At 43.8% G+C, this 24,477-nt stretch overlaps 1 protein-coding gene across 2 annotated transcripts; it reads left to right on the top strand.

Annotated features, from left to right (window-relative positions):
- Window positions 1–1,320: 1,320 nt before the first annotated feature.
- Window positions 1,321–18,924, top strand: LOC106584560 (neural Wiskott-Aldrich syndrome protein). Of its 2 annotated transcripts, XM_045706263.1 has the most exons (11): window positions 1,328–1,920; window positions 4,244–4,378; window positions 4,504–4,590; window positions 4,686–4,782; window positions 5,577–5,600; window positions 8,297–8,510; window positions 8,833–8,875; window positions 12,658–12,811; window positions 14,705–15,276; window positions 15,364–15,472; window positions 16,215–18,924. In XM_045706263.1, exons 1-11 carry the CDS (start codon window positions 1,816–1,818, stop codon window positions 16,274–16,276), a joined length of 1,602 nt encoding a protein of 533 aa, XP_045562219.1. In that variant the 5' UTR covers window positions 1,328–1,815; the 3' UTR covers window positions 16,277–18,924. The 2 variants fall into 2 exon arrangements, with proteins under 2 accessions (XP_045562220.1, XP_045562219.1); XM_045706264.1 differs by lacking the exon at window positions 5,577–5,600 and having other exon boundaries at window positions 1,321–1,920.
- The last annotated feature ends 5,553 nt before the right edge of the window (window positions 18,925–24,477 follow it).

The raw sequence follows: 24,477 nt of genomic DNA, 5'->3' as shown, positions 1-24,477 counted from the left end.
CAGAAAGAGCAATATCAGAACAAGCAATGTCAGAGTCAAATGGTAAGACTTATGATGCAGCAAGTCTCTCCCCGCTAATATTAGCCTAGTGTTGAATCCAATAACCTTTTAACGTCACACACCCAAACACACAAGAAGGGTTGCTAGCCTAATAGATTAGCGCTTTGCTAATAGCTCTCTGACAGGGTTTAAGGAAGGACCAGGTGGCACCTGGTAGGACACCCTCCTCAGATAAAATCTGACCATCTGTCTACCTCTCTTCCTCCCTTCTTTATATGTTAGATGAAAGACATAGAGGAGCACTTAGAGGCAAATCTCCACCCCAGGGAGTATTGATTAAAGCTCAGTGTTTGGGGTGAGATAATGAAGCACAGGGCAGTGTGGTAGCATAAGACTTGAGGACATTAAACCTGAAAACACCAAGTGCAGTTGGAAAGGTTTCCTAAAAGCACTTTGGTTCTCCGTTTACACCTATAGCCAACCCCAAGGCCCAACATATTTAATTTATATTAGCCATAGTTGTTTGCCGTTTAAGTTCATGTTGAAATTCCAGTGTCACTAAATGCTGTCTGCACTACAGATGAAAACTCATAGTCTTGTTTGGAGCAATTTTGCTGAATGAATGATTATATAATAAAATCCTGAATAAGATGAACGTTTGAGTTTTAGGAACACAGATGCCAGCTTGAGGCTATCAAGTAAAAAAGTGGTCGATTATTTTCCATTATTTTATTGAACAAGAGAATCTAAGAAATTACAGTCATATTTTATTCAATGTTAGTCATACTCTACAAATCATGTTCAAATTATGATATAGGTTTTGGACTTGTTTTAAAACTCCCAAAAATATCCATATTGATAGCAATTGAACTCACTGAACTCAGTTGTGTTTGAGAGAGAGAACTAGAGAAGAAGAGAGAGAAGCAAAATATTACTTATTTTGTTTTTATATAGCAGGTTCATGTGCTCAAAATGCTTCTGGATGTAATAAGTAGGTTATATGCTGTACATATGTAACATTGTATCGCTCTCTTTGAAAATATGACAACAGCAGTAGCTCCAACCTATAAATAGCAAACATGTTCAGCTGCCAAACGTTCTACAACGTTGCTTATAGAAACCACAAATAGAGCCGATGTGATTACTTATTCTACATGTCAGAGAAGCATGTTTGCGCTACATATGATTTCTATCTAAACGTTCCAAAACGTTGTGTCCTGCTGAACGCGCCCCAGTCTCCGCCCAGCTCTGCGCGCACCCCCTTACATCGTAACGCATTCCTTTTGCAAAATCCACTGGGAAATAGGGCTAGACCATTCCATCCTTCGTGATATTTTGGGATCCTCATTATATAGTAACACCAGAACATTTACAGACGACATACAAATATATATTTTTTAATGCAAATTAATTTATTTCGGAAGAGGGGGCCTTACTCTTTCATTTTTATATAATTTTTTGGTTTCTCCACCCCCCCTCTTCACTGGAATGGTTGTTCCTTCACACTGCCTACCGTGCCATGTTGGATGGATGTAACGTTATCGATGTTGCAGCTGGAGTTACGAATGAAAGTTTAGAATTTGCCCTCTGCAGAGATTGGTGTTCCCACAGATTCTTCGAGGACCCTGGGGCATGGTGACGTTATTCAACAACCGGGATCCAAAAATATTTCATTTTGCAGGCCTCTAGCTACCTTAAAAACAACGTAATAAGACGATGCAGTTGCAGGCCATGGCGACCAAAGGCTGCACGAATTGTATGTAATATTCAAGAGTAAAACAGTTAACTTTGTTTATCTGGAAATTATTTGGGAACATGAATAGCCATCCTCCGCAACGCCGGGTTGGAAATATTGGCTCCATACTCCTCACCCCGCAAGAGAACGAATGCCTCTTCAACTACCTGGGCAGGAAATGCATTGTAAGTTGTCTTGTTTACGACCACACTAAGCCCTCAAGTGCAATTTATCTACCTGTAACTTTGCGAAAATAATGTGTTAGGCTATTTTGAAAAATGTTAGTGTACTGTTATGTAGGCTAATGTTAGGCAATAGCCTGGCTGCAGGCCGATAAGACGCATAACAAACAGCTCAGCAGCTTTTTCCATGGCTTTGCTGGAACGATGCAGGGAAGAGTATGGGAAAGGAGAGATGTTTGTCTGTCATAGGGATTTGTTGTCAAGAAATGTGAACATTTGCCCCTGGCGTATTAGTTTATCCCGGTCTGTAAACAAATGCAAACGCCACTATTATAATTCAGTGCATATCCCATTATTTTAATAAACATAGGTCAACATTGTATCGGCTAATGTTGCACGCGACTGTGTGTGTTTCTAAATTGACTGCACTGCTGCTAATGTATTAAGTGCTGCCTACTGACGCACTGCAGTCTGGAATTTTTGCACTTCAATATTTTGTTTTAGTTTGACAGCCAATGCAACTTCCCGAGGGAAGACATTAGCCTGTGTGTTTGCACAATAGGGAATATGGTCAGAACTAGCCCAATAATGGACTAAAAGAGCCTAACGGTAATCCTGACAGTCCAAGGACCCTGTTCTGTTTAGAGGTGAATTGGCACTGGCAGCCAAAACAACCAACTCCATCTAAACGAGAATCTATTCTCAATTGCGGTACGGTTCTAGAAACATAAAGCCCTCTACTTTCATATCATATTAAAAAATGCAAAACATACTCTGTTTTAACAGTTGCAGCTGACAGTATTTCTCAGTGAAAACACGTTTGTGGTGTCCATCTTTCGTTTACACACAGTTGTTCAGATATGCTAATTAGCAAAAGTATTCCTCTGTCTTCCATCTGTTTTCCGTAAACAAGCTCTGTAACATGGAAATATGTCCGTGTGGGAACCCTAACCTTAACGTTGTGTAGTCATTTGACATAAAAAAAATAATAATCCCTTGTTGATATGAAAAATATACTGAACAAAAATATAAACACAACAATTTCAGATATTTTACTGCGACACAGTTCATATAAGGAAATCAGTCAATTGAAATAAATTCATTAGGCCCTAATCTATGGATTTCAAATGACTGGGCAGTGGTGCAGCCATGGGTGGGCCTGGGGGGGGGGGGGCATAGGCCCACCCACTTGGCAGCCAGACACAGCCAATCTGAATTTGTTTTTCTCCATAAAGGGCTTTATTACAGACAGAAATGCTCCTCAGCACCTCCCCGCAGACGATCCCAAAAGGGAAACGGGCAGCTTAATTCTCTGTCAACAGCTCTGGTGGACATTTCTGCAGTCAGCATGCCAATTGCAAGCTCCCTCAATACTTGAGGCATCTGTGGCATTGTGTTGTGTGACAAAATTGCACATTTTAAAATGGCCTTTTATTGTCCCCAGCACAAGGTGCACCTGTGTAATGATCATGCTTCTTGATATGTCACACCTGTCAGGTGGATGGATTATCTTAGCATAGGATAAATGCTCACTAACAGGGATATAAACAAATTTATGCACAACATTTGAGAGAAATAAAATATTCTGGAATAGTCTACAGTGCAGATAAATAACGTTATATTAGGAGCAACACCATATGTCAAAGCTGAGTGTCTAGTAAGACAGCCATAGCTCGATGTGTGTTCTTTCTATCTCATTAACCTTTTTCCTACCATGGGATTTGGGAACATTTAGACTTAGCCTATGGTCTGGCCAGTGACCTTTCCTGTGTTATGATGAGGTGTGAGTATGGGGCGAGAAGTGCTTCCTCGTTTTCTCTCTCTCATACCTGCAATAATAAATCATAGACAAGGAAGAGGAAGCAAGCCGGAGTGGTATTTCCTCTTCCTTGTGGTCTCCTTGGTGATTGGCATAGGTCGCTCTCCGTGTCCATGGTGACAGAAAACCAAGCTTTGGTTTGTGTGGCTACTGGCTATGTCTATCATTCTCTATCAGGTCTGCTCAGGCTGTCTGATTTGCAAACCTTGTACTATATGCTCCCGGGGCTCTAATCAGTGTTTCTTGTTCGTGGATGTGTTCCTCTTCCTCTATACTGTCATAACTTACTTATTGGCCCCTAGAGGCATTCCACTAGTTAGGCTTGTTAACAACGGGGCCCATGTAACAACTTGTAGACTGTAGTCAGTCAGTTTCCTGTAGAAAAAAAGTGACGTGCAATCCAACACTGCACTTTTGAATCACATTTTATTATCATTGTGTCACTATAGGGTATTTTACTTTGCTGTAAGTACCGCTCACACACTCCCATTGTGATGATGTCCTCAGACCCTGTGCACAGCGGTGGTCCAGGTGTATGGGGCAGACAGGAGCTCGTCCTGGGTAAAGAGGTGCTGCGGAGTGGCCTGTCTGATCAAGGATAACCCTCTGAGGTCCTACTTCATCAGGGTCTTTGACATCAAGGTGAGTGAGTGCATTAGAGGATGGTTGAAGTTAGCCTAGCCTCACTAGCTTAATACCTTTCCTGAGGATATCCCTCTCTGTGCTGCCAATATAGGAATTTCAGTAACTGTTATTTCTCTCGTCAGGAAGGGAAAACCATGTTTGAACAGGAGCTCTACAATAACTTCTCAATCAACAGCTCGAAGTCCTATTTCATTTCGTTTTCAGGAGATGTAAGTATACTATCTCCACTTGAAAGCTTGTGGACCCAACATAGACAGTGTCTTTAAAAAAATGACTGATCTCTCTTTCCTCTCTCTATCTCCAGAACTGCCAGGTAGGCCTGAACTTCGCTAGTGAGGAAGAGGCCAAGCGATTTAGAGCCGCACTGAAAGACCTACTCGGCAGACGGCAACGTAAAACGGGTAACTACAGTGGCCCCGCGGGCTCAGTCTACACACCTTCTGCTTTCTCATCACCTCAGCCTTTGACCCTCTGGACAGGGAAAGCGAAGAAAGCTCCAATTTATCTCACTGCTCTACTACTAACAACCCCACAGGGCCCAATCCCAAATCAACCCATAATTTTGCCTTAGATGTATCTTGTAACTCCTCGAGGGGTTCATTTGGGGTCAACAAGGGTCTAGGAATGGGTTTGGAATTGAGCCCTGTGTCAGTTTTTTTGCTGGTTGCTGTTGGAAAGTCAGTGGTATGTCTGTCTAGTCAAAACAGCAGAGGGTCTCTGTGTTAAAAGCTGTGATGGTGTTCCTTTCTGGCTTCCCTCCATCTCTCTCTGTTCCTCTCTGCTTGCCAGCCTTTGACGTGTGCTGCTCTTGCTGTGAGGAGTGAGTTTCCAAAGACGTGGGGCTGGGAAAGGGGCTACTGTAATGGTATGTTAGGGACAGCTAGTTTTAATTCTCTACTGTTTTTCCACGACAATTTTGTTTCTTGTGTTTGCATCTGTTCTGGAATTTATCCGCCAGCCAGGATCTGACTGGTCAGAGAACTGTCATTCTCTCCAGTCTGCAGTGGCTACCTTTCCAGACTTCCATCCTATTTCAGTCTGTCCATCTGACTCTCATAAACTAACTCTGAATGCTTTCCAAACACTTTTCTTCTCCTTTCAAACTTCCATATACACTCTCTATCGCTCTGATAGCTGTGGCTTTTGCCATCTGAATTGGCTGAGAAATTATAATTGTGCCCGTTTTGTTTTGCAGAGAAAAGACGTGACCCTGCAAATGGTATGTTGTCCATTCTTTGAATTGTACCGATTTTTATAGTCCAAATGTTGATCTTCAACATGTTGTAGTGGGACACAATCCTTTGTTATTTTACATTACAAAAGCATAAGTCTCCTATAATTCGTCACGCAAAATAAAATGTACAGTAGTATGCATGCATGTACACACACACACCTTTGCGATATGGCATGATAAGACGGGTCAGTTATTGTAAAGAAATAGGCTAAATCAAATTCGTATGAGTACACATGCACTCACTCCGAGTATGACTTTGTTGACATTGTAATGTTTAGCCCTAACATTGGGCTTTAGGGTTAATCTGTGCAGCATGAGGCCCCCTGTGTGCCATGTGTAAACCATATGGGTCTCTCAGTGCGTGTCCAACTGCCAACTCTCTCTCTTTAAATCAGCCTTCTCACAGATACTTGTATACCTTAAAGTTCATGTACTAATCACAGTCTATTGCATAGAATTTGGTATTTGAATGCAAATGGACCCAAATGTAGGGATTCTGTAGAAGGACTTTTCTCCATAGTGGAAGGATATTGTTTGGGATATGTCAGTCCCATTATTGAGTGTGAAACTAACAAGGTGACATATTTGCCCTAGATTCACTCTTTGCTTTGGGAGTTATTTCCTTTTTTGCTTCCCTCTCCTCCTTCAATATGTTCATTTTGTTTTCCTTGTCATAATTCACTGTCATGTTGGCAGTGTGTGCTTTGGGAAAGGAAGCACGTTAATATTTATTGATATTGAATGATTACATTTATGAGATTTCTGAAGCCTAAAATGGACAGGAGGACAACCGTTAGCTTGGTCTGTCAATCATTGATTTACGTACAGCCAAACGGCTACATCTGAATGGTACCACTGCATGGATTCTTTGCAAGTTCTCCATTGAAAGCTCCCAATGAATTGGAAAGATGAGGGTAAACGTGTATCAAGGCAAGGGAGCTTTCTAAGTCATGCTTGCATGTCCTCGTCGATAGCTGAGACTTCTAACATTTCTAGGGAATCCAGGGATTTGGTTGGGATTAGCTGTGGATTACTGATTATGTCAGATCCAACTGCATTTTGTGGAGATTAACATGGACTCAAGGAGCGCGCTCAAATGCCTGGACTGGGGAGGTTTGACCACAGCCATGTACTGAGGGTTTCTGCATTCCGGAAGACTGTGTTAGCCCACTGATCTGAAGCCTAACCTAGGTATCAGCCAAGGTTATTCATCATGCAAGAGTAGTTAACAGACCTAGCTCCGTTACAGTTGGTCGTTGCAGTTTCAATCAGAAGGCATTATTATTATCAAGTTCCTAGACATAATCCATAGCAGCCATGTTGGTGCCTCCTGGGTAATATTGGAAATAAATGCATTACCTTCTTATGAGTGCAATGTAGGAGAGCAAGTAGATTCCGTTTTGAAGTTAAGATTCATCCATTTTCTTAGTTCTTAACAGTCCAAGGAATTAGCTGAATTTTAAACCAAGCGCTGATGTTCATCATGAATGGATGAATTGAATTGTCCAAGGCAGCAACATGGCTCCCTGCTCAGAAGTTGACCAAAACTGTCTTTGTGTGACTCTGGGTTTGACCTAACTGATGTCACATAAGTTACAACAAACACACAAACACCGGGAGGACAAACACTGGTTTTCAACCAGATTGATTTTGTCAACGTTTCTTTAGTCTTTCAGTTCTTTAGTCTGAAAGACTGCTGTGCTATTCACTGGTGCAGCCACAGGCAGTTTGAGAGCCTCGCCGGTCAGTTAAATAAGAAATACATCAAATGAGTCCATTGGTCTTCCCAACGGTGTATCATCTGGATGGAACAAGGATGTATTGCACCAACCTCTTTATCAAGTCTGCCTTTATCAGAGTCATGGGACAGTGAGTTGAAGTTGGAAGAGTGGTTGGGTCTGCTTGGGTGTCCAGTGCTGCTTGTGGATGGGTTTTATATGCCGTTGTCCTGCCCTTGCCCTTTTGAGGAAGAGAAAGAGTGTGTGGTGCTAAAACAACTGAGGACTAAGAGTTGGCTGCGAGAGGTGTTTAACGGTAGGGTTGTTGTCATGCAGATCCCATTTCAATTCTAGTGAATTAAGAAATGAATGCACATGATTGAAATAATGATGTAATTATTTTTTGGCATAAATGTAAAATCTTTCGCTAATCTGAATTAGAATTGAAATGGGATGTATACTGACTGTTGTTTGGAGCCCTGTGACATGCTGGTGTTAAGGTTCTAGATATTCACAAAGGTCCTGGCATGTGTGTAGAGGACAGCCCTCTGTTAGTGTAAAGACAACTATCTTGAAATAGTTCTAAATACATCAAAAGACTGGTGTTTAATTGTGTGTGGTCCTGCATTGTCAGCTGTGAGATTGACCTGGCCTGAACTGTTGATGGGTTTTAGAGACTACCATAGTCACAACACAGACCATGTTATACAGTAAGGTTTTTACGGCCAGTCAAGTATGCAAATTAATGTTACTCTTGGGTCTCTTATGAATAATTAAAAAGGGCTGTATAATCGGACCTGTCTGTATTACAACTTGTTGGGTATGCTAAGAAATGAAAGAATGACCTTTTGGATTGGCTCCCACTCATTTTGTGAGAGCTTCCCAGCACTGGTTCTGAGCTTCTAGTTCTAACAGTTTCTCCCTTTCCTCCTTCTCTCCCTCCTCCTCTCCCTCCTACTAAAGGCCCAGCTCTCCCTATGGCCACAGTGGACATCAAGAACCCGGAGATCAACAATGTGCGCTTCCACAACTCCCACCATCATCAACAGCAGCAGCAGCAGCAGCCACACCACGTCAACAACATGCTGCACAGCAGCTTCAGCAAGAAGGAGAAGAAAGTCAAGGGCAAGAGGAAGAAGCTCACCAAGGCTGACATAGGCACCCCCAGCAACTTCCAGTGAGTGGACCACCCTTCTGTCTGTAGCGCAGCAGGAGGTTTCCTGTATGTATGTTCTGTTCTGTGAAGTTGTTGTGTAACGTATTGAGCTCGTCACTCACGTTTGAGGGCGTGCTTCATTGTGTCTTGTGAACCTCTTCAATGGCTCAATTGTGTTTGTGTGCATTCAGAACTGTGCCTAAGCCAGTGGGTTTACATGAGGGTTTGTGCTTGTGTTTGTGTAATGCGCAGCTGCACGCGTGTTTATGAACCGGCTTGCGTGTGGGTACACGTGTATGTATGTGCTCATCCCTGTCTGTCCTGTGTGTCTGTCTCTCTTCAGGCACATCGGCCATGTCGGCTGGGACCCAAACACAGGCTTCGATGTGAGTACCACACACACACCCTTCATGGGCACACAATGGTGACCTGTGTGGCCGACCCATGATTGACCCACACAATGGCCTCTGTTGGATAGAGCGCATACTTATCATACATTCAATGCTGTCATACAAGCCCCTCTTGCAACCCCGAATATTCCAGAAAATCTTTTGTCACTGTTTTGGGCAGCTATGCTTCAAAAACATTAAGTGGTTTTGCCAATATTAGCCAGATGAGTTATTGTTAGGTCTATCATTGTCATGCCATTCAAACAACTGTCAGAGAAGTTGGCTTAAGCACATACAGTACAGGTCTAGGACCAGGCTAAGTAATAATAATGCTTTATTACATTTGTAAAGCGCTTTTCATTTGACAGAATAATCCCGAAGTGCATAAAATAAAATAGAAAAACCAAATAGAAAGAAAAATGGACACAACTAGACAGGACAACTGACACAAAGAACCCAGCTGACCCTACAACAGACAACTGACACAAAGAACCCAGCTGACCCTACAACAGACAACTGACACAAAGATCCCAGCTGACCCTACAACAGACAACTGACACCAAAGAACCCAGCTGACCCTACAACAGACAACTGACACAAAGAACCCAGCTGACCCTACAACAGACAACTGACACAAAGATCCCAGCTGACCCTACAACAGACAACTGACACCAAAGAACCCAGCTGACCCTACAACAGACAACTGACACCAAAGAACCCAGCTGACCCTACAACAGACAACTGACACCAAAGAACCCAGCTGACCCTACAACAGACAACTGACACCAAAGAACCCAGCTGACACTACATGGGACAACTGACACCAAAGAACCCAGCTGACCCTACAACTGACACCAAAGATCCCAGCTGACACTACATGGGACAACTGACACCAAAGAACCCAGCTGACCCTACAACAGACAACTGACACCAAAGAACCCAGCTGACCCTACAACAGACAACTGACACCAAAGAACCCAGCTGACCCTACAACAGACAACTGACACAAAGATCCCAGCTGACCCTACAACAGACAACTGACACCAAAGAACCCAGCTGACCCTACAACAGACAACTGACACCAAAGAACCCAGCTGACCCTACAACAGACAACTGACACCAAAGAACCCAGCTGACCCTACAACAGACAACTGACACCAAAGAACCCAGCTGACACTACATGGGACAACTGACACCAAAGAACCCAGCTGACCCTACAACTGACACCAAAGATCCCAGCTGACACTACATGGGACAACTGACACCAAAGAACCCAGCTGACCCTACAACAGACAACTGACACCAAAGAACCCAGCTGACACTACATGGGACAACTGACACCAAAGAACCCAGCTGACCCTACAACTGACACCAAAGATCCCAGCTGACACTACATGGGACAACTGACACCAAAGAACCCAGCTGACCCTACAACAGACAACTGACACCAAAGAACCCAGCTGACCCTACAACAGACAACTGACACCAAAGAACCCAGCTGACCCTACAACAGACAACTGACACCAAAGAACCCAGCTGACCCTACAACAGACAACTGACACCAAAGAACCCAGCTGACACTACATGGGACAACTGACACCAAAGAACCCAGCTGACCCTACAACTGACACCAAAGATCCCAGCTGACACTACATGGGACAACTGACACCAAAGAACCCAGCTGACCCTACAACAGACAACTGACACCAAAGAACCCAGCTGACCCTACAACAGACAACTGACACCAAAGAACCCAGCTGACCCTACAACAGACAACTGACACCAAAGAACCCAGCTGACCCAACAACAGACAACTGACACCAAAGAACCCAGCTGACCCTACAACAGACAACTGACACCAAAGATCCCAGCTGACCCTACAACAGACAACTGACACAAAGAACCCAGCTGACCCTACAACAGACAACTGACACAAAGATCCCAGCTGACCCTACAACAGACAACTGACACCAAAGATCCCAGCTGACCCTACAACAGACAACTGACACCAAAGATCCCAGCTGACCCTACAATAGACAACTGACACCAAAGATCCCAGCTGACCCTACAACAGACAACTGACACAAAGAACCCAGCTGACCCTACAACAGACAACTGACACAAAGATCCCAGCTGACCCTACAACAGACAACTGACACAAAGAACCCAGCTGACCCTACAACAGACAACTGACACAAAGATCCCAGCTGACCCTACAACAGACAACTGACACCAAAGATCCCAGCTGACCCTACAACAGACAACTGACACCAAAGATCCCAGCTGACCCTACAACAGACAACTGACACAAAGATCCCAGCTGACCCTACAACAGACAACTGACACCAAAGATCCCAGCTGACCCTACAACAGACAACTGACACCAAAGAACCCAGCTGACACTACATGGGACAACTGACACCAAAGAACCCAGCTGACCCTACAACTGACACCAAAGAACCCAGCTGACCCTACAACAGACAACTGACACCAAAGAACCAAGCTGACACTACACGGGACAACTGACACCAAAGAACCCAGCTGACCCTACAACTGACACCAAAGATCCCAGCTGACACTACATGGGACAACTGACACCAAAGAACCCAGCTGACCCTACAACAGACAACTGACACCAAAGAACCCAGCTGACCCTACAACAGACAACTGACACCAAAGAACCCAGCTGACACTACACGGGACAACTGACACCAAAGAACCCAGCTGACACTACACGGGACAACTGACACCAAAGATCCCAGCTGACACTACATGGGACAACTGACACCAAAGAACCCAGCTGACCCTACAACAGACAACTGACACCAAAGATCCCAGCTGACACTACACGGGACAACTGACACCAAGGAACACATCTATGAACAGAAAGCCTTCCTAAAGAGAATAGTCTTTAGCCCCGTTTTTTAAAGGAGCCCAGAGTCTGTGGTGACTTCAGGTGGTCTGGGAGGGCATTCCAGAGGCTGGAGGCGGTCAAGCTAAAAGCCCAATTCCCCCAAGGAGCGGCGCTTAGTCCTGGGGGCGTGGAGGAGCAGGCTATCGCTTGACCTGAGGGTGCGGGTGGGGTTATGGAGGGTGAGCAGTTCTTGGAGATAAGCAGGGGCATTACCATGAATACACTGGAAAGTCAGCAGAAGGGTTTTGAATTCAATCCGGAGTGAGACAGAGGAAGACATCTAAAACACAGTCTGAATCTGCAGTCAGTGATGCATGTCACTAAGAACCAAGTGGACCAGAGAGCTTGTTAATGGACAGAATACAGTCTGTTTTAATGACAGTAATGAGCATGACTGACTGAACCCCGTTCCCTTGGGCTTAATTGCATATCTATTTACTTGACTAATCATGCATACAGAAGTATCACGCACACTCTTTCATGCCGAAGCAAAGAAGACTAGCTGCAGCGATCAGTATTACCCAATTATGATTGAACAAACAAAAAGTAGTCAGTTAAAGGCCATGTGTTGTTGTGTGCACAATCTGGTGCAATACCCATGTTCATCCACAAGATGGCAGAATGGCACTTAGATTGACAAAATCATTTGATTCTTATCTGCGCTTTATTAAGTTTTATTAGTTAAATGGAATTGGCATTGCATTTTTGGATTTGGCAGGCCATGGTTGTATGTAGAGCGTAATTTTAGCCATTTTCAAAACATTACAGATTCCATCCGCTCAGGATTAAATGCCAAGAGAAAGAAATATGTTGGTTTTGAATTGTCCTGACCCGGTCTTTCACTATCTCTGTTTCTCTGCCCCAGTTGAATAACCTGGACCCGGAGCTAAAGAACCTGTTTGACATGTGTGGCATCTCAGAGGCCCAGCTGAAGGACAAGGAGACCTCCAAGGTCATCTATGACTTCATCGAAAAGAAAGGAGGGGTGGAGGCCGTCAAGAACGAGCTCCGTAGGCAAGGTAAGTTCACTGGAATCATCCTCTGAGTTCCTTGTATCTCAAGCAATGATGTATATAAACCCTGGAGATCTGATGCTATGTATTGGCCATTGAAAAGCCAGTCGGCCATATTGGCACTCCGCAGTAGGAGCAATCCTCCATTTGAATGAATAATTCTACAGTATTTCAATTAAATGTTTCAAGGATAAAATTACATGTATTTAAGTATTTTGTTTTTGTAGTGTGGACAGTAACATTAGTAATCTTACATATTTTCCTTAAAGTATATCTTTTTTTTATGTTTGTCACATATAATTTAAAAGTATGCATTATGGTGTCTGTAATAGAATAAATGTGGCAAAAAGTAATGTAGGCATTAATAAATGCAATGCTAATCATCTGAGTTAAAGCAGTTCTGCATGCGACAATATGCCAGAATCCCTCCACAGTGATCAACAACTACAGAAAGCATTTGGTTGCAGTCATTTCAGATAAAGGTGGCACAACCAGGGGGAAATTACTTTTTTTGCACAGGGGAATTGGGTGTTACATAACTGTTGTTAATTAGCAATGAGGCAATGACATGCTGTATGTTTAAGAGATGCGCAGGCTACATTTAAATATGCATTACTATATTATTTTTCATTAGGCCTACTTGTACATTGAAGTATTATTTTTAGTTGTCACTATGACAATGAACACACCCTGAAAGCACTGAATGGTCTGAACCAGTATCTGTGGGTTGGAGACCTCATGAATGGTCTTGTTACCACCCAGTTAATAGCAGTGTACAGTAGGATGCGTTGAACAGTTGATTGACAGTAGGCCTGTAGAACAATACACTTTCCTCTAGTGTGGATGCTCACCAACGTTTTATAGTTTTTGGCTTTGTTGGATGGCCCGGGCCTCAACTCTGACACAACACAACTAACGTTATTATCACAGTAGGTCTAGATAATGTTAGCAAACTTGAATGAAATAAATATAACATTACACTTATACATTTTATACTTGTTTACTTGACTTTTATTATCTATAAATTGACTCTCAATTAATTTACTCTGGCAAGTTTGCCACCGGTGCTCTGCAGTAGGGAAGTAAAGTAGAGGCAGCAACGTAAAAAAATGCGGATACCTTCCAAAATATTTTTTACAATGGTGTGGAGTGTGAAGATGGAGGCACGGTGGCTTCAACACAGTGCCCCCTATCAGTCATCTGGTGTATATATATCAATCATTGATCTCAAGTTTCAAGGATTCCACCCACTGTAAACGTGATGAACTTCCTTGTAACTCTGAAGTTAATGAAGTCAATGGTGAGAATGCACTCCACTGGTAATGAGATGGTGAATGCCAGACGGGGCTTATTCATGTGGTCTTTTCCCAGGGCCGCCCAGGTGGTGTGGTGGGTAACTATCCGTGTGTTTCCATAGAGTGGTGGTTGGTGTGTTTCTGCCTCAGGTGTTGACAGTGTGAACTTTGACCTGCATAACTGGATAAAGCTGACTGCTGTTTGGTTTGTCTGAATTTAAAATGAACAAAACTGAAAGGCTATAATGTAAAATGTTGCCAGAAGTGAATTTCTTGATTGCCAAGTTGCTGTGCTGTGGGGTGGGTGGTGTTGGCTGTGGAGTGATTTTTAACAGAGTATCTGGATGACAGGGGTTGAATTGCGCATTAACTCTTGGGGGATAACCTATAATTGGGAACAATATTTTTGGGGAAGAATGCACAAGTTATTTTCAGTGCTTATAAAGTGAGAGCCCTGATTTTGTAATGGGATCATTCAGAACTCTCGTTCTCCCCAGTAATTCAAACCCCTGCTGAATGGGATATTGTGACTGTCAAATTGACCTCTCTCTCTCTCCTTTTCCATCTTTCTCTCTCCTTTTCCATCTTTTTTTGTCCTACCAAGCCCCACCACCTCCTCCCTCCCGGGGTGGCCCACCTCCTCCTCCCCCACCCCACAGCTCAGGCCCAGCCCCTCCCCCACCACCACCACCCCCATCGCGAGGTGGCCGGGGTGCCCCGCCCCCACCTCCACCCTCTCGGGCCCCCACCTCTGCCCCTCCCCCCCCTCCCCCCTCCAGGCCTGGTGCCCTAGGAGCCCCCCCTCCTCCCCCGCCCCCCAACAGAGGGGGCCACGGCCACCACCACTACCAGCCACCACCTCCACCCTCACACGCCCCCCAGGCCCCACCGCCACCTCCCCCACCAGCAGCACCACCCTCCGGTGGCGGGGGAGCCCCTCCTCCACCTCCTCCACCACCACCCCCACCTGGACCCCCGCCCCCTCCAGAGCTGGACGGTGGTGTGGAGTCGCCCCACTCACCCCCGGGCTCGGGGGGTAAGTCGGCCCTGCTAGAGCAGATCCGTGGGGGCACCCAGCTGAAGAAGGTGGAGCCACCGGCCTCCAAGCCACCGGCCACCACCATAGGGCGCGATGCGCTGCTCAACCAGATACGGCAGGGCATCCAGCTAAAAAACGTAAGTGCCACTGTCTGCCTGTCTGTGTTTGAGTGTATTTCCATGTTTGTTTGTGTGTGTGATTAACTGTGTGTGTGCGTGTCTCAGGTACCAGACGGCCCAGACTCGGGCTCCCCTACACCGGCCCCCTCGGCAGGCATCGTGGGGGCACTTATGGAAGTCATGCAGAAGAGGAGCAAAGCCATCCACTCCTCAGGTAGGTTCCCACTGGCAGGTTTATTTCTTTCACCTTCATTTATCCAGGTAAGTCAATTGAGAACCAGTTCTCATTTGCATTAACAACCTGGCCAAGAGGCATTGCAACAGTGAACAGGACAACGCACAATACCACTAAAAATAAAGTCTATACAGAGGAGTATAAATTCATGAATTATAAACCGAGTGGTTTGAACCCTGAATGCTGATTTGGCTGAAAGCTGTGGTATATCAGACCGTATACCACGAGTATGACACAATAAGGCACCTCAGGGGTTTATGGTGTATGGCCAATATACCATGGCTAAGGGCTGTATCCAGGCACTCCGCGTTGTAACGTGCATAAGAACAGCGCTTAGCCGTGGTATATTGGCGAAATACCACACCCCCCCAGGTATTATTGCTTAAATATACAGCAATGACGAATATTCACAGTGAGTTAGAGCAGAAAAGTCCAAGGCAACACAGCCGACTGTGTGATGGAAGTGATTCGGTTAACAGCACTTGCTTGATGAATGACCTGAAGACTTACGTTGACTCCCTGAGCTAATACCTCGACTTTAGCTCAGCGGACGAATAGTCTTGTGCCATGCAGCCATTGGTGAGCAGCTGCAAGTCAAGATGCTGAATTGAAGTACTTGTGTTCTTTGAGAATTAATCCGGATTGTGTTATTACCAGTTGCCCTTAATATAAAGATGTAGATCTCTTTATATTTTGTTAAGTCTGCTTTGACATTTCCTAGATGAAGATGAGGATGATGATGACGAAGAGGATTTCGAAGATGACGACGAATGGGATGACTAGTAAAGTTTCTCGTCCTCCTCAACACAACTGACACTAAACTGATCCTAAAATCTTCCAAAACCTGACTAAAATTGAGAATGTTCTATGATTTTGCGCTATTTATTGTTGCCTTTTTGCTTTTATTAACCTGTGCAATACCTTGTTCATTTAATCTGTAAAGTGTTGCCACATACCCTCTGTAGAGTATCTCTGGTAACACTTTCCTGCAACTCTGTCATAGAATGCTCACATCACCGTTAAAAGCATGATATACAAATATTATAAGCTGTCATAACTGTTCATGGTAATACGCTGACTTGCTCAGGCTGACCACCGCATGTGACGTTGTGAGATTGCTTGTCGTAAGCTAATACAAGGTGTTATAAATCACCAATGACACCTGGCGTCTGTTTAGGAGGGTGCAATGTCACGGAACGTCCAGAGATAGAAACGTATTGTGTAGAATAGTTATGATTCTCGGTCCTCAAGAATAGTTCTTATTCACTTACAGTATCAGCTAACATTATATTTCTATCTGCAACTTTCTGAACACTTAGCCCTATGGAATAATACACTGCTGCTATGTCATGCTTATGACAGCTTAAAGGCAGCACGTACAAGTAGTACGGTATCTGATGGATTAACAGTGTTAAATTCTAGTTAGGATATATTTGTTTGGTGTGTTACTTTAAATGTTTTGTTCCCCTGTCTGTAAAGAAAGGGAGATCTATACACACACACGTAACAAACGAAAGAGGTCATTGTGTTGTTATTGTTGTTAATGCAAGATAACACTATTTTCTTACCCTACTTTTCTGTACCTTCAATTTTCCTAATGAGATCCTAGTTTAGCACAGTTATTTTTTCATATGGAGTCCACTTATTAGAATTGTAAGCCCAAATTGACTCGTGTAAATGTGTTCAATGCTTGTACGTTCAAAGCTGTTATATCTTGGCACAATTTCAAAATTGAATTTACTGTAAGAGTAACAGTGCAATGTCATAGTTGTGTTCCAACAATGTGCTAAAGTGACGGGGAAAACAAAGCTTACGATGGGCAGGATCAGTATACAGATGTAGGATCTTAATTTGAGCCAGTTTGCTACAGCAGGAAAATAATCCTACAGCAACAGGAACTGTGAATTATTATTATTTTTTGTATTTTTCACCCCTTTTTTCTCCCCAATTTCGTGGTATCCAATTGGTAGTAGTTACAGTCTTGTCTCATCGCTGCAACTCCCGTACGGACTCGGGAGAGGCGAAGGTCGAGAGCCATGCGTCCTCCAAAACACAACCCAACCAAGCCGCACTGCTTCTTGACACAATGCCAATCCAACCCGGAAGCCAGCCGCACCAATGTTTTGTAGGAAACACCGTACACCTGGCGACCGTGTCAGTGTGCACTGACCCGCACAGGAGCCCACACAGGGCCTGCACAGGAGTCGCTAGTGCACGATGAGACAAGGATATCCCTGCCGGCCTAACCCGGACGACACTGGGCCATGTGTGCGCCGCCCCATGGGCCTCCCGGTCGCAGCCGGCTGCGACAGAGCCTGGCCTCGAACCCAGAATCTCTAGTGCCACAGCCTTAGACCACTGCGCCACTCGAGAGGCCGGAACTGTGAATTATTATGTGGATTATAATGAATGGACATTTTTCATGAGGGAAAATCAAGTCTGGAAATTACAAACTTCAGAACCCTTTTTAAACCTCAAATACACTACAAGTTAAAAATGTCCTACATTATGTAAAAGTTCTCCAGCAACAGGATGATCAAATTTAAGAAATACATCTGTATGCTGCCTGCCAGTCATTGACTAATGGAATATATAATATATTCTATTTAGCAGACGCTTTTATCCAAAGTGACTTAGTCACAAGTGTGTACATTTTTTACGTATGGCTGTCCTGGGAATCAAACCCACTATCCTGGCGTTGCAAGAGCCATGCTCTACCAAATGAGCTACAGAGGACCAGAGAGGATCATGGAAGCTCTTAAAGTAGCTTCTGCATCAAGGAACTTTTATTAGAATCCATTTATGATTGACACTATGGAAATGTCCTGCTCGTTATGGGTTTACAGAGGTGTCCTGTATTAACTTTCAGAGGGGAAATTATCACTACAAAAATGTATAACTTATACAAAAATAGACTCATAGGAATCATTTTAGGTTTTGTTTCTTTTGTCATACTTACTATATCTGTTACAATAAATATTATTCTCTCCTCCCTGCTGAAAATTAGAATAATATTTATGTTACTAGCTATTAGGTCAGTGTTCATATTCAGCAGCAGATCTAGAAACATCTTCCAGTTTTTCTTTAACTTTTATGGGATGAATCTGTAAATGCCTCCATACAAAAGCTAATAAGGAACCAAAATTGGCATTTGCACGAAGCGTCTACAAGGCTTTGGTTTCACTATCCTAAATGCTTTCATGGTGATAATGCTGATAATGATGCCTGTGAAACTCAATTTTACAGTATATACAGAAGTAGCCAAATGGATGCTGTTTGAACCGTATTGCCTGTCTCAATTTATACCATCCTTCACCGAGGTGATTGCTGCATTAAGAAACCGTAATACTGACATCAAACCTTCAAAATAGGTTGGAAAAAGCAATGGAAATACTAAATTGTATACTTAAATAAATGTTAATATTTACAGAGACCTTGTCAAGTGTTCCTTTTTTTACATATTAAATTGAGTCCTATTTCAACTGGTATTTACCAAATATGTGTTTTAAAGATTTAAGAGGATAACAATGGAAAATTTCAGGTACTTAACTTGTAGGTAATTTTATGTAACCACGACTTTAGCCTGCAACATACAAGGTAAATATAGGACTGAAGTACAATGTTTTGATTGAGAGGATGGCAATAGTTGTTCTTCCTATTGTAGATGACTCCATTATGGACCCTATTCAGTCTGTAAGGCTGAAGCGTTACAGATTTTGTGATAGAAATAGAAAGGTAACTTCCGATTGAGCCGACATATGCAGCGTTTACCGTGAATGCACTCTCCGCTTAAGCAGGAACATTGCCTTTAAATTTAAATCACGCTGTAAAGCTGAACTTCCACGATACGGATTGAGTAGATCCCAATGATTGACAGGATGACAATAGTTGTTCCTTTTGTAGATGACTTCACTGAACTGCATTACTTTGCTTGAGTGAAGTTGTACAGTGAAAATATTCTATGCATTAGTTCCATTCACCCTGTGGTGCATCTTAGTGATTGGGTCAAAAAATCGATACAGTTACAAGTTGGGTTATTATTTTTGACAATCGTTCTGACAATCGTGATACTCGTTTTGTGCTAGTTGGCTGTACCTGCACCAAAACTCCAGTATTTTTCCTTCATAGCTTGTTCTCCATCTTCTTTTTAAATGGGAGACTTTGTTTTCAGGTCTTTTATTTCCACGACTGAATAAACCGTTTTCTCCTGGCTCTCTCGTCTTTCTGCAGCAGACATATGGTGAGCAATATGTTTGGAACATCGAATGACAATAAATTCACAGTATCGAATCGCAATACACGTATAGTGATAATATGGTATTGTGAGGCCCCTGGCAATTCCCAGCCCTAGTGCATCTGATATGTCACTTTCATAACATAGTGACACTATAAGGCTACTCCTTAGTTTGTCTTTAACTCCATTCCCAGCCCTATGAATCTTGTCTAAATGACCATTTCCACAGTTAAAATCTCCATGTATGACTTTTACTGTAATTTTGGAGATATGAGACTACAATAATAAGGGTTCTCTCTGAGACTAGAGGGAAACGTGTTAGCTTTGAACAGCTGCAAAATTAACTGGAATGAATCGGGAACAGTTCCAAGATACACACGAAGCAGCAAGGTGGGATTAGAGGTGATTCAGTTACAGATAGCACTGTGTTCTAATTTTGTTGCAAGTCTTTTCAATCCTGGCGAAGATGGAACGAGGCTTATCTTTTGGTTCTTCCATAAGCCTGGATTCAGCCAGTTTGTAGTTAATATTTCTGTGATGTATGTAGCACATTTTTGCTGTGCCTTTTGTAGTGACCCACCGGCACATCAATCATTTCAATGTCTAGTTTTGATTTACACTTGGTTGAGTTGTCAACTAACGGGGATTCAATGTTAAATCAACAAACCATGTCATTAGATTTACGTAATTGTCTTATGTTGATGACTTTTTGCAAATCCAATCCGTTTTCCACCTTCATTCAACGTCATCACCTTGAGTTTGTGTTGAAATAACATTGATTCAACCAGTTTTTGCCCAGTGGAGATCGACACTAAGCAGCAGGTGTTACAGAAGAAGTGATAACACTGCACATGAATTCTGAGTCAAAGACCATTGCATTTCTCTCAGGAATTACATAACAGATTTATAACAACTGATGACTGGTTGTGTATTTTCAAATTATGAATATTATAAACTGGGATGATATATAAACCATTTAACGGAACAATTCACTTGCTCTTTTCTCCATCCTCCCCCAACCCACTGCCCATCAATCATGAATTGAAATGACCATTGAACAGGAGATCTTACTGATTGTGCCTTTAATTTATATGCAATCAACTCCAGTATAGTATTTTTCACTAAATGACAGAAAAATATTTACATATCAAACAAAATGTATCCTCAACACAGGGGTCCCACAAGGGTGCGTGCTCAGCCCCCTCCTGTACTCCCATGACTGAGTGGCCACGCACGCCTCCAACTCAATCAAGTTTGGAGACGACACAACAGTAGTAGGCCTGATTACCAACAATGACGAGACAGCCTACAGGGAGGAAGTGAGGGCACTGGAAGAGTGGTGCCAGAAAAATATCCTTGCACTTTACGCCAACAAAACAAAGGAGCTGATTGTGGACTTCAGGAAACAGCAGAGAGCGCACGCCCCTATCCACATCGACAGGACCGCAGTGGAGAAGGTGGAAAGCTTCAAGTTCCTTGGCGTACACAGCACTGATGATCTGAAATGGTACACCCACCACAGACAGTGTGGGGAAGAAGGCGCCTCTTCAACGTCAGGAGACTGAAGAAATGTGGCTTGGCCCCTAAAACCCTCACAAACTTTTACAGATGCACAATTGAGAGCATCCTTCCGGGCTGTATCATCGCCTGGTACAGCAACTGCACCGCCCACAACCGCAGGGCTCTCCAGAGGGTGGTTCGGTCTGCCCAACGCGTCACCGGGGGCAAACTGCCTGCCCTCCAGGACACCTACAGCACCCGATGTCACAGGAAGGCCAAAAAGATAATCAAGGACATCAACCACCCGAGCCACGGCCTGTTCACCCCTTGGTCATCCAGAAGGTGAGGTCAGTACAGGTGCATCAAAGCTGAGACCGAGAGACTGAAAAACATCATATCTCAAGGCCATCAGAGTGTTAAATAGCCATCACTAGCCGGCTTCCACCCAGTTATGCAACCTTAGAGGCTGCTGCCCTATATACATAGACTTGAAATCACTGGCCACTTTAATAATGGAACACTAGTCACTTTATTAATGTTTAAATAATGTTTACATACTGGAAGGCCACTCATCTCATATGTATATACTATTTTTCTATTCTACTGCATTTTAGTCAATGCCACTCCGAAATTGCTCGATCTAATATTTATTTCTTAATTCCATTCTTTTAAATTTGTGTGAATTGTTAGATACTACTGCACTGTTGGAGCTAGGAACACAAGCATTTCACTATTTCACCTGCAATAACATTTTATAAATATGTGTATGTGACCAATAAATTTGATTTGATTTGATTTGAAGTGGGTGCAATATATAATAGGTGTAGAACTTACCGTGAAATGCTTACTTACAAGCCCTTAACCAATAATACAGTTAAGAAAATATTTACTAAATAAACTAAAGTAAAAAAAAATATTTAAAAAAGCAACACAATAAAATAACAATAATGAGCTTATATACAGGGGGTACAGGTATATGTTGGTAGGAGTAAAGTGATTATGTATAGATAATAAACAGCGAGGAGCAGCCGTGTAAAAACAAAAGAGGGGGGTGTAAATGCAAATAGTCCGGGTGGCCATTTGATTAACTGTTCAGCAGTCTTGTGGCTTGGGTGAAGAAGCTGTTAAGGAGCCATTTGGACCTAGACTTGGCGCTCTGGTACTGCTTGGTGTGCGATAGCAGAGAGAACAGTCTATGACTTGGGTGACTGGAGTCTTTGACAATTTTTTGGGCTTTCCTCTGACACCGCCTAGTATATAGGTCCTGGATAGCAGGAAGCTTGGCCCCAGTGATGTACTGGGCTGTACGCACTACCCTCTGTAGCACCTTGAGGTCAGATGCCGAGCAGCTACCATACCAGGTGGTGATGCAACCGGTCAGGATGCTCTCGATGGTGCAGCTGTAGAATATTTTGAGGATCGTTGACCCATGCCAAATCTTTTCAGTCTCCTATGGGGAGTTAGACGTTATTGTGCTGTCTTCATGACTTTCTTGGTGTGTTTGGACCATGATAGTTTGTTGGTGATGTGGACACCAAGGAACTTGAAACTCTCGACCCACTCCAGTACAGCCCTGTCGATGTGAATGGGGGCGTATTTGGCCTTCCTTTTCCTGAGGTCCACGATCTTCTCCTTTGTCTTGATAACGTTGAGGAAGAGGTTGTTGTCCTGGCACCACACTGCCAGGTCTCTGACCTCCTCCCTATAGGCTGTCTCATCGTTGTCGGTGATCAGGCCTACAACCGTTGTGTCATCAGTAAACTTAATGATGGTGCTGGAGTCGTGCTTGGCCACGTAGTCCTGGGTGAACAGGGAGTACAGGAAGGGACTAAGCATGCACCGCAGAGCGGCCCCCGTGTTGAGGATCAGAGTGGCAGATGTGTTGTTGCCTACCCCTACCACCTGGGGGTGGCCCGTCAGGAAGTCTAGGATCCAGTTGCAGAGGGAGGTGTTTGGTCCCAGGGTCCTTAGCTTAGTGATGAGCTTTGTGGGCACTATGGTGTTGAACGTTGAGCTGTAGTCAATGAACATCATTCTCACATAGGTGTTCCTTTTGTCCAGGTGGGAAAGGGCAGTGTGGCGTGCGATTGAGAGTGCATCATCTGGGGATCTGTTGGGGCGGTATGCGAATTGGAGTGGGTCTAGGGTTTCAAGGATGATGGGGTTTATGTGAGCCATGACCAGCCTTTCAAAGCACTTCATGGCTACCGACATGAGTGCTACGGGGTGATAGTCATTTAGGCAGGTTACATTCACTTTCTTGGGCACAGAAACTATGGGGGTCTGCTTGAAACAAGGAGGTATTACAGACTCGGTCAGGGAGAGGTTGAAAATGTCAGTGAAGACACTTGCCAGTTGGTCCGCGCATGCTCTGAGTACACGTCCTGGTAATCCGTCTGGCCCCACGGCCTTGTGAATGTTGACCTGCTTAAAGGTCTTCCTCACATCGGCTACGGAGAGCGTGATCACACAGTCGTCCGGAACAGCTGGTGCTCTCATGTATGCTTCAGTGTTGCTTTTCTCGAAGTGAGCATAAAAGGCATTTAGCCTGTCTGGTAGGCTCATGTCACTGGGCAGCTCGTGGCTGGGTTTTCCTTTGTAGTCCGTAATAGCTTGCAAGCCCTGCCACAACCGACGGGTATCAGAGCCGGTGTAGTAGGATTCAATCTTAGACCTGTATTGACGCTTTTCCTGTTTGATGGTTTGTCTGAGGGCATAGCGCGATTTCTTATAAGCGTCCGGATTAGTGTTCCGCTCCTTAAAAGCGACACCTCTAGCCTTTAGCTCGGTGTGGATGATGCCTGTAATCTATGGCTTCTGTTTGGCATATGAACGTACGGTGACTGTAGGGACAATGTCATCAATGCACTTATTGATGAAGCCGGTGACTGAGGTGGTATACTCCTCAATGCCATTGGATGATTCCCGGAACATATTTCAGTCTGTGCTAGCAAAACAGTCCTATAGTGTAGCATCCGCGTTATCTGACCACTTCCCGTATTGAGCGAGTCACTGGTATTTCCTGCTTTCGTTTTTGCTTGTAAGCAGGAATCAGGAGGATAGAATTATGGTCAGATTTTCCAAATTGAGGGTGAGGGAGAGCTTTTGATGCGTCTCTGTGTGTGGAGTAAAGGTGGTTTTTCCTCTGGTTGAACATGTGATATGCTGGTAGAAATTGGTAAAACGGATTTAAGTGGATGAGTATTTCAGGACCAATGAACATCGAGAGAGATAGAGGGAGACAGTTGGT

The sequence above is a fragment of the Salmo salar genome, chromosome ssa23 (assembly GCF_905237065.1).
Source record: "Salmo salar chromosome ssa23, Ssal_v3.1, whole genome shotgun sequence".
NCBI lineage: Eukaryota > Metazoa > Chordata > Actinopteri > Salmoniformes > Salmonidae > Salmo > Salmo salar.
The sequence above is the reverse complement of the archived record's forward strand: the minus strand, read 5'-3'. Positions and strand labels throughout refer to the sequence as shown.